Below are 10,684 nucleotides of genomic sequence, written 5' to 3'. Positions count from 1 at the left end.
TGTTCAGTCTGACGTCACTAGCCGTGTCTGGCCTAAACTCCGCTGCAGGTCCATATATCAAACGATCACTATGGCATTACTGAGAGTTGAAAAACTGTCTAAAGTCTTTCATCTTTAATAAAATGATCAGCGTTCTGCTCTACCAGGTGTAACAATTGAGTTTAACATCCAGGCATCCATGAAAACGGAATTTATGACATTTAACGGAGTTAGAAGTTAGCAGGGAGTTAGCTCGCTAGCTTCTATCTAAATACAATATAGCATGTCCTGACTGCGGGGTTTTGGAAACAAATTAAAACGTACAGCTCTGCTATCACTTCCAGCATAAATGAAGACAGAAAACTAAACAGCAGTGACGTTTGTAGGGTTACTGAAGTTGGGCTAGCTGGTATATAATGATGTGCTACGTGACCGCTAGCGACACAGCTATGTTAGCATAATATAAACAAGCTAACTTTTTTTCCACTCGATAAAAGTTAACGTGAGTGTTCTCGGTGGTCAGGAACAAATGTAATCGCATGGCAGGATGCTGTAAAAGGACCAAACTTCAGCCAGGAGAACAACTGAGATAATCCATCCACAATACGAGGTTAGTCATTCATATACTGCTGCATGGGCTGGGCTGTAGTTACATCCTAAGGTTTTAAAAACTGAGCTTAAATAAATGATTAGCGGTAATAAAAGCCGAGGGAGGTCAACAGGGATCACTGACTGTTTTAGGAGCTTTTTGAGATCAAATAGAAGAAAATACAAAACATTAAACATGTTAACAACACAAAAGCCATATTAAACGCAGACTACTTTAGACCCGGAAGTAGGATTCGTCACGTTATCACTTAACGACCGGATAGCATCGGGTTATGTTACACACTGTAATACAAAGTACTATTATTAATATGCAAACAGTTAACCAGACCTTCCCAAAGTGTGGGGCCCGCCCCCTAGGGGGGGCGCAGAGCCATTGCAGGGGGGGCGCGATGAAAGGGGAAAAAAAAACAAAACGCTTGGACACTGCTAGACGGGGCGCCCACACAAACGCAAAGCAGGAGATGAAGCATTGCTGAATATGTTTCCAAACCAACTTCATTCTAGCCAAAGACTAGAAAATATGGTGAAGCAAATCTTCCCTTTGGTTCACCTGCACAGGTGCCGAGGTAGGTCTCCCCTGCAGAATTGCTTTTCCCTTCGTCGGGAGCAGCGCTGGGCTGTTCAAATCACGGACAGTATCCCACATTCTTGATTCAATATTTTTCTTGTAAAACAAAGGGGGGCTCAGCAAAAAAAGTTTGGGAACCACCGAGTTAGACAATGGAGTGGGATTTGTTCATGTTCATGTGGAATATGCATGAGTTATAGGCGGACACGAATGATCCCTCCCCACTGGGTCACATTTCAGTGGCTGATAGGCCGCTTTTTGAAAATTACCTTTTTATGAGATTTTCTTTTATCCATGTTCTCCGTGGCTTTAGTTGGATTTGGGCTGTTCATCGGGATGCCATGACAGACGAAAGGAAAAGAAAAATGCTGTTAATGATGCCGTCTTTGAAACAAGACAAGTCAGAGAAGCACTGCATTAACAGACAGTTAGAGCTATGCTGTTATCAAGTGAAGGCTTGAGGGCATATTAGGATGATGTTAGACTCGTGTCCACGCCGAGATACGATTATTCTAGACAGACAACACTACAAAATGCCACCAATCAGACAAGCAGTGTCCCAGAGGAGCCTCCCACAGCCCTGAGCCTGCTTTTTTTTTTTGAGTTGTGACCTTTCCAACCTTCAGAGCAGGATGCCAAATGAAACTGAGCTGTAATTACTCCTCTCTTTTTTAAATTACAAATCCTCAGCATCTGAATGAGGCAGTTCGCCAGTTAAAGCAGGAGCCACTTGCTCAGGAAAATTAGTTCCCCGAGTCTTGTACCTGAGAAGGATAAGTTGATCCTTTATCAGTAATTCAGTCAGTGTGCCATGAAATAACATGAGGCTAGCTGTCACAGAAAGCCGTCTGCTCTGCTGCCAGTGCCGCTTTCAGGTGTCTATTCATCTCTCTGCTCTCATCAATTACACAAGCCAATGACAGATCACTCCACATTCATTTGTCTGCTCACATATGCATACTAATAAACGCATCAGATATCAAAGTAAATTAATTTATTCATATGAAGATGGAGTACCCACTGTACACAGTGAAATTAATGCATGCACTCAATGGCATCAGCCTGCGTGACAGCTCAGCCAGTACAGCAGTCTTCCAGTAACACTGTTTTCCCCCATTTAGCGGCACCCATACTGCCATATGGCTCAACTTATTCATTAACATTTTTTAATCCAAATTAATTTGTCTCCACATTCTACAACATGAAAGGCAAAGCTCCTGCGAAAAACAGCTTTGATCTGGTCCCTGTGTCGACGCTGAACAGATGTTGGACGTGCTTCAGTCAGGTCACATGCATATATCATCTGGGAGCTGCAATCAGGACACGGTGGCTCGGGGAGCTGATTTGATAATGGCCCCTCAGTCTCTCATGATGGAATAATGATAAAGTGTTCGCTAAACTGTGCCTGTCATATACATGTGTGTATATATAGCTTTCCAGCAGACACGCGCAACACTCACCTCTTCTTGATGTTATCTCCCCCAGCTCCTGCGCGTTCACTGTCACTCAGTCTTTTCAGTTTCGTCGCTTTGTGCTTGGCCTTCTCGTCTTCTTTAGCGTCCTTCTCCCGCCCCATCTTTCACACGTTCTTTGGCAGAGCACAGAGAACATTAAATAGCATACTTGCAACAAATAGACCAGGAAAAAAATGCTTTACAACATTTAGTCGTTCTGTAAAAACGTGGCCTTGAAGTTAATCAGTTAGCTAGCAAGCTTCAACAACGCCGGTGAACTTAAGAATACATTTGTTAGCTTACACGAATTTTCCCTTCAGAAACTAATAACAAGCCAGTAGAAGTTCGTACTATCAATAAACTTCCTCGGCACTTGTAGTTTTAGGAAATAACGGGTTGCTTTCCGTGTGCAGTAGGCTACAAACATTTTACGCGGTCTCAACAAACAGCGCTGAATCTCGCCTGGTTATTTCGCGTCACACCCAGCTGACTTCTGATTGGGTGACGAAGTTTGGTGACGCTACACCTGTGAACTCTCTTTACAGGGCAGCCTACCTTACCTGCTGGCAGAGGTGGGTAGAGGAGCCAAAAATTGTACTCATTAGTAGCACTACCTCAACATAGTTTTGCTCAAGTAAAAGTAGAAAATGGCTCAAGTAAGAGTAAAGAAGTATTTAGTAAAAAAGGGCTACTTGAGTACTGAGTAACTGATCATAATATCTGATTTAATGTTCAAAAATGAGACAATCAGACAGACAAAAATATAAAGTTTAGCCCAACTTCGCTACATATAAATAACATGATTACAAAATAATACATCTAAGCAGAAGAAACACTTTTCCAAATCAATTTTTGTTCAATATACACACACACACACACACACACACACACACACACATCACACACACACCAATTCAGATTAACAGAGTTGGGTAAAGTACTCCCAGTGACAATATATGGTGTTAATTGATTTGATCTCCAAATGGCACAACAGGCTCAGCAGATAGAATAGAATTAAATCAACAAACTTTATGTACAAACAACAAGTGTCGCTTTGACACAAACTGTAGGTTTGTGTCTGTGTCTCATTAATTTTTGGTTTAAACTTGTTTATCATTCATTCAGTGAAGTTACTCACACAGACTAGAGTAGCCAGCAATTTTTCTCAAGTAAGAGTAGCGATTTATAATAATATTACTCAAGTAAAAGTAAAAAGTAAAACTACTCCTAAAAGTAATTGTTTTACAAAAGGTTACTCAAGTAAATGTAACTGAGGAAAGGTAATTAGTTACTACCCACCTCTGCCTGCTGGTAACATGTAACTATGGTTTTTGCTGTAGCTAAAATAGTCACAAGTTTAAGTGTTTGCAACTTTGTACAAACTTTGAACTTGGTATTGCCCCCTGCCCTTTCTTGCATTAAGGTAGCTTTGTATCTTTTTTTGTTACTTAAAAGTCTTTGATAAGTGTTTTTGAAAAATGTTCCCATCCTGGAGTTAGAACATTGGGGTTCTTTGACATTACTTGATCTGACAACACTGGAAAGGATGGCACGAAGCATCAACGATCGAGATGATTAGAAAGTGATGAGTAACAGATGAATATGTAATATTTTAAAATGCTATATGCAAAGCCTTGTGACACTTGCCATGTGGCATGTTAATAATGAAATTCTTGGTGCTTTGCATTGAAAATAAAAGCATCCATGGTGCACTAAGCCTACCATATATTACTATGAACTGTATCTGAATAAACTACAAGAAAAAAGTTACACTCACTGAAGATTAAGCTTACTTAAACCTTAATGAGGCTGCACCTAATTAAGGTTTAAGTAAGTAAGGATCAAGCTACTTCACATTTAAATCTTCCAGTTTGGATGCCGTTTAACCTCTTGACACTTGGTTTTGTCACATGGTTGCAGCATCATTATATCTTAACTGTGAGTCTATTTTTCTATTCTGTCCAATCAATTTTCTTTGCTTTCTTAGCCCATCCTTTACTAACACAAGGATGTATTACTTTGTGCTAAACCCAGAAGCAAATAGCTAGAGTATATCATTTGTGTTTCCTGAACCTTTGTGGATATGATTTGAAAATATATATTTTTTTAAAAAACATGTTTTCAGCTTGAATGAAGGATACAATTACTGCAGGAAGACATGAATTGGCATTAAAATACTGTTGGAAAAAGCAATAATGGTATGTATCCACAGAAGTCGGTGAAAGCAGACAGCTGAAGGCTGTCGCTGCACTTTCTTGACAGAGCCACATATAGTCACAGCCAGGTGTTAGACACATACACACACACACACAATGTCAATAAAAATATTACATGATGGGGGCGAACCATTACCCACACAAACACAAATACCTCAAAACAGCACAGTTCATGTGAAATTATACATTAATATGTGGCAAACCCCTCAAACATATATGAACCTTCTCTTTATTCATTTAATTGAACCCAAATATTGAGAGTACTGGTTAATTCTATTTTAAATTTTTAAAAATTAGTAAAATAAATAAATACAAATAAATACATTTTTGTAGATTGAATTTGCTTAGGAATGTGTGATGGATAAAAGTAATTTTAAAATTAATCTTTTCACTTCTCAGTGGCTATACAACATGTGTTCTTTCCTGTGAATCCACTTAATTGCCAAGTCTTGGACTCAAAGCAGTAAAGCAGAATCAGCTGTAGAATTTTTTACATGGCGGGACAAAGGAGGGGCAAGAGGTCTAGGCAGGGTGGCACATGCCTCTTCAGTGAAATATGTGAAAATTCCCTATATGTAAATGGAGTCGACAAAATACCCACAAAAACACAGTAAAACTTTTTATGGTATCATTATGTCTTCTAAGAAAACAAGGATAGTTTTTTGACACAGAAATGTCATACTCCTCACCGGATAGATTTAAGGACTGTAGATATTGTTTCATTGTAAGGAATCTTGATTATTCTGGGAAAAAGTTGCTATTTAAGAAAAGCCCAAGCTTGTAACCTTGAGGTGCAGCACTTTTACAGAGATGTGAAAGAAATGAGTCACACTTTTTTTTAACACTTCTGGTGCTTTGCATGAGATCAAGGTCCAGCTGTCTGTCCTTGAGCTTTAATCTATGTTATTCCCTTAGGTCAAGACACCAAAGATGGAGAATGTTGAATCATCCAGCAGCATCAGGTAGGGTCAAAGTCCTGCTACCAGCACTGGATTACTGTTGAAATGCTGAGATAATAATCTCACTAAGCTTTGGTGTAACTGTGCCAGAGTTTTCCTTTTTTTTTTTCTTCTCCCTCCCGAGGTGATGAAAAATTACTTCTTGTGTTTTGATGTTCAGGGTCCCTGGACAGAAGCGTTCCCATTTTCTACAGTGTGTTATGTTGTCTTTCAGAAAATTAATTTTACTGTGCACTGACGACAAATATCTTTGGCTTGTCTGCAGTGAAATAAATGAGACTGCATAGTTTGAGTAGTTGGATGCTCAGCGGGGTGTTGCCAGGATGGCAGGCTGTGGCCGAAGGCCCGCTGCGTCAAATCTGTTTCACAGCAGTGTTTCCATAGAGTTGTTAATGGATTATTTCCCAGATGTGGATTTAGCCCAACCCAATGTTCTGAGTGACATTTCAAAGGAGATGTCATATGGAAAAACGTTTTGTGAAATTCTGGCTTTTAATGTTTCCGTTTAGGGTTTTTTTTCTCCCCCCACAAAGGCTCAGGTGGTAACTGTGCTAGTTGAGTGGGTTTCGTGCAGAGAGCAAAGTTAAGGCCTTGCAGCAGAGTTAGTGAAGAAACATAAGGCTATTAGAACCACAGACCGTAAATGTCAGTGCACACAGTGACCCAACCTCCTTTTTATAGCTTTTTATGGATTTTGCTCAGTAGTGCAGTATACCACAAAAATATAACCGTTTCTACTAGCGCGACGTTTTTTTCCTTTCATTGAGCAGTTGAACTGAACATCTTGACCTCGGTACTCTTACGTTTGCAAAGTTTGACTGAAAAGAGAACAGAACGACAGATAAAGCGTTTTCCTTTCATCGTCTTTTTCCAAAGTGAGCATATTACACGTTACATTAAAAATCCCTCACTTCCTCCATAAAGCCTTACACAGAGTGAACCTTCACTAACTAATCTATTCAGCTTGGCTGCATTTGGCTCAAATCCTTCTCTTCATACTGTGAAATAAACCGCTGACGTCTACTTCTGTCAGGATCATGACTTCATGTTAAGCGATGTTTCGGCTGTGAGCAGTTGGGAAAAAATCTTTGGGAATGATGTCTTGTTTTTATTTTTGTGATTTTAATATTGTTAAAATGTAGGAAAAGCTCATACATCATCTCTGCTTCAATGCCTGGCTTCCTTCTGACTCATAATAGCCAATCATTAAATTCACTAATTTTTAGTGCAACAATGAAAATGACTGTAGTGTCTGATTAAAGACGTGATGGACCATACAGGTCAGTAATGACATATAAAGGTGTCTTATTGTCTACAGCGTGTACAACAACTGAAACGTTACTGTAGAAATTAGCTTTGCAAATATGCCTAAAGTGTTCCAGTGATGTAGCTTCTGATTTGTCAAAGTAGCTACAATAACACAACTTATCATAGTAAGACTCACTAATACTGATGATGATAATTACTGGTTGTGTTCTGTTTCAGTGTTTCTGAAACTCACAACAGTGTGATAGGTTGTCAGGCACAGAGTCCACTTTTCTGTCACATGTTGAGAGCTGTGTGGATTCTCTCCAAGTACTCGGCATTCCCACAGTCCAAAGACGTTAGCTTGGGTTAATTGATTCTATATTTGTTTTATTCTGTGGGGTATACTGGTACTTATTTCTAATTGTATTGTAAAACAGATATCTTTGTTTTTCTGCCTGAGTTCATACAGTATTGGGTGCAGTGACCGGATGGAGTCATAGACCTGAGAACCCCAGGAAAGGCTCATTACCTTCAATCTGAAAGCATCATCAGGGTCCTGCTGTAGCAGAAAGAACATTATCCTGATAAATGCACAGTGAATAGTTGCTACTATAGTGCCTTGTAATTTGGATCAGTAAGCCAATTTGGCAATTATGTGCTACGCTGCTTTACATTTTCCACATTTTGTTCATTTCCAGAATGTTGTGGGAGGAAAAGGAGAAAACTAATTTTTATTAGCAGCAGTGACTGTAATTTGTTGATTTCTTAATTTGGGCCTTTTCTCTACCCATCAAATCTTCACTCTGCAGGGAAATCCAGGCTTGCACTTGTGTAATTACTCCTTTTTTTTCTCTCCTTTTTAAAATCTCTAAACGCTGTCATTATGTCATTATCATTACTGTCGATAATTTTACTCAATTACCACAATTATGCTTGATTTCTTATGGTCAGTGAGTCATCACGGTGTGCTTAAAGATTTTCTTTCTACGCCAAACAGGAGGGCAGCAGTGAAAAATAAGGCATCAAGCTTTTATTCTGCATGTTATTTTTTTTAAGTTGATACAAAACCATCTACTCAAGTGAGATTAAAAATGAATAAAATATAGAACACTTGATAAGAATTCAGAAATGTGTTAGTCTAAGTCTTAAAAAACTAAAATAAGGTCCGACTTGGGTCCAAAAAATAAAAATTAAAAATTGTGAATTAAATTTTGAAGGCTTGCTGTTAAGACTAGAGCTGCACTTTGGAATGAGTATTTTAATAATTATGCTAATATGTCAGCAGAAATGTGCAACTCTGATGCTACAGAGTGGATACATTTGTAGCTAAAACTGTTCATTTTGTCGTTCAGTGAATCTGTGAAACAGGAACTACAGGATGATGCTTTTACAGCAAAGAAGAAAGGAGTGAAAAGGAAAAGAATTAAAGATGACCCCAAAGAAGGCACCAGTGATTCTGCCAATTCACCCACGTAAGTCTGACCAGGTCTAGAAAAAATCCTTGTCATCGGCTTTTCTTCATGTAGGATCACTTTTACTGAAAGCTGCTGCAGAAAAATGTACCTTTCATGAGTAATTCACTTAGTTTTGTATGCAAGCCATTAGTTTCTTTCATTCCCATGTTGCCTGCAGCCTAAAGAAGAAGAAGCAGCGTCGTCTTGTCGAAGAAGGTGATGGAGTGGCTCAGACAAAGACGTCAAAGAAGAGAACACAAAAGGTAAACTTCTGTCTCCATCGGGGTAATCTTGCACTTACAAGTTCAGCACGAGAAACATGGTTCATGGTGAGTTTTTTTCTCTCTTCTGCACAGATGGTAAAGAAGGAGGAAGAAGAGCAGGCTGTGTCAAAAAAAAGTAAGAAGACAAAGGAGGAGATTGAAGAAGCAAGACAGCTGAAGATCAAAAAGAAGGAGGAGGAGGAGCAGAATCGCTGGAGATGGTTGTGGAGTGCTCTTTTCATCTGGACACTCTTCCCACCCACACATACAAACACAAAGTGCAATTTTAACTTTCACTGATGCGTCTGTACTTTTTTATCATCTTGGTTTTTGTCAGGTGGGAGGAAGAGAAGTATGAAGATGGGGTGAAATGGAAGTTCTTGGAACACAAAGGACCCTACTTTCCCCCTGAGTACCAGCCTTTACCTGACAATGTTCACTTCTACTATAATGGTCAGTTGAGTGTGTGATTGAAACAAGGGTGACGGGTACAGGAGCTCTACTTTTGTGTCTTACAGATACTGTTGAGACAGTGTTAAATGATTTTACAAGTTAGATGCACTTCAGTGTAGGCTTCTCTGCTTCTATACAGCGCAGTCAGACATTACCGACATCATTTACTGATACGTCTGCCTCATTCTAAAAGCCAGAATCAGCTCATGTACGAAAAGCATTGTGTGGGTCTCATTTATGGAGAGCGTTACAGTTGTCCTAGAAAAATTATGAATAAATAATTATACAAGAATTTCTTTTTATGCCAATAATTTACGTCACGGTTGTCTGTATTCCTAATCTAGGATTACCAGTTATGTATCAAATCAATAAAATGTAAGAGTGAGTTCAATTTTAGACAGAAAAAAGGTTCAGTGTCGATTCGAGAGGCTGTGATGGATAGTCTGTTAATAATGTTTCTTCAGAAGCTTTTAAAAAGGTTTATTAAACTTTCTTTAAGAAAGATTTTAGACTGATTATCAAACCTTCATGAGTGTCCTTCCAGAGCCAAGGCCAAAGCTCCATCCTCTTTAGTTTAAGTGCTGCTCTGGTCACGGCTTAGTTTTGTAGAAGAGCAGTCCTTTCCAAGAAACATCATCAGTTGCTGTTGGGAAAAAAATAATGAAATGTTACATTGCAGTTCTGAAAGGTATTCATGCAGTCCTGTGAAATTTTCGTTATGCAATACAAACAGATATTTAAACCCCTCACATTCACACACCCAGACTTCAGGCCTGCATCAAGATCACGTGTAGAAATGAACACGGCTCTCACACTGATACAAAAAAGGAATCCCTCCCTGCTCATGAATAACCTCCACTCCCTGTGATATCCATGTATGGCTTCCAGATATTCACAAAGTGCCGTTGTTTGCCCATGGCAATGTATGAATCTGTGATTTCCTTCTTCCAGAGTCCCATGGAGGCTGCATCCATACTTGTCCAGCATAGTGCAGTGGCTCCTCAGGCTCGAAGCAGTCCATAGTCCAGTGATTTAGTCTGCTTTATCAGTACACAGTTTAGCCTTTAAGGGGATTTTAACCTTAAACACTTCAGACAAACACTTGGTGACATCTTTCCAGAATTCCTGAATTTTAGGACATTCCCATAGACAATGGAGAAGAGTTCCTTTTTCTGTATTTCGTACAAATGTCCAGAATGTCATTGGACATATGATGGAGCCTGACTGGTGTTATATAGGTTCTTATGAGCCATTTATATTGCAGAAGTTTAAAGTGTGTGTGTGTTTGTTCAGGTTACTTTATAAAGTCGCTTCAGCTCATTGGGCATAAAGGTGCAGCCACACAGTTTCGCTCGGGATGAGGTCTGAGCTTGGACTGTAATTTTAAGACAATCTTGTGAACGCTAGCGTACACACATCCTGACTTTGTTTGCTCACACAGAAGACATAGCCGCACACTATTGGGCCTTTAGGATTCAAGA

At 39.3% G+C, this 10,684-nt stretch overlaps 2 protein-coding genes across 4 annotated transcripts in view; one reads left to right on the top strand and one right to left on the bottom strand.

The window, feature by feature from the left end:
• Nucleotides 1-1,425: 1,425 nt before the first annotated feature.
• LOC121815390 (cilia- and flagella-associated protein 251-like) lies at nt 1,426-3,158 on the bottom strand (the record flags this gene model as incomplete). 3 transcript variants are annotated; one of them, XM_042226212.1, is given in 3 exon segments in its annotated part: nt 1,426-1,480; nt 2,617-2,744; nt 2,914-3,158. In XM_042226212.1, coding segments are annotated over 2 exon segments (171 nt in total), but the record flags the coding sequence as incomplete, so codon positions are not given.
• Nucleotides 3,159-5,741: 2,583 nt separating this feature from the next.
• The window catches only part of zgc:173742 (DNA topoisomerase I, mitochondrial), a gene marked incomplete at its 5' end in the record, with an annotated part of 37,443 nt that continues 32,500 nt past the window's right edge, over nt 5,742-10,684 (top strand). Inside the window, 5 exon segments of the mRNA XM_042226216.1 lie at nt 5,742-5,788; nt 8,386-8,505; nt 8,666-8,750; nt 8,844-8,971; nt 9,088-9,203. Coding sequence (XP_042082150.1) covers nt 5,742-5,788; nt 8,386-8,505; nt 8,666-8,750; nt 8,844-8,971; nt 9,088-9,203 — 496 coding nt within the window.

The sequence above is a fragment of the Haplochromis burtoni genome, unplaced genomic scaffold (genome assembly GCF_018398535.1).
Source record: "Haplochromis burtoni strain Fernald_Lab_line unplaced genomic scaffold, NCSU_Asbu1 Contig_201, whole genome shotgun sequence".
Lineage (NCBI taxonomy): Eukaryota > Metazoa > Chordata > Actinopteri > Cichliformes > Cichlidae > Haplochromis > Haplochromis burtoni.
This window is presented reverse-complemented; position numbering and strand designations above follow the sequence as displayed.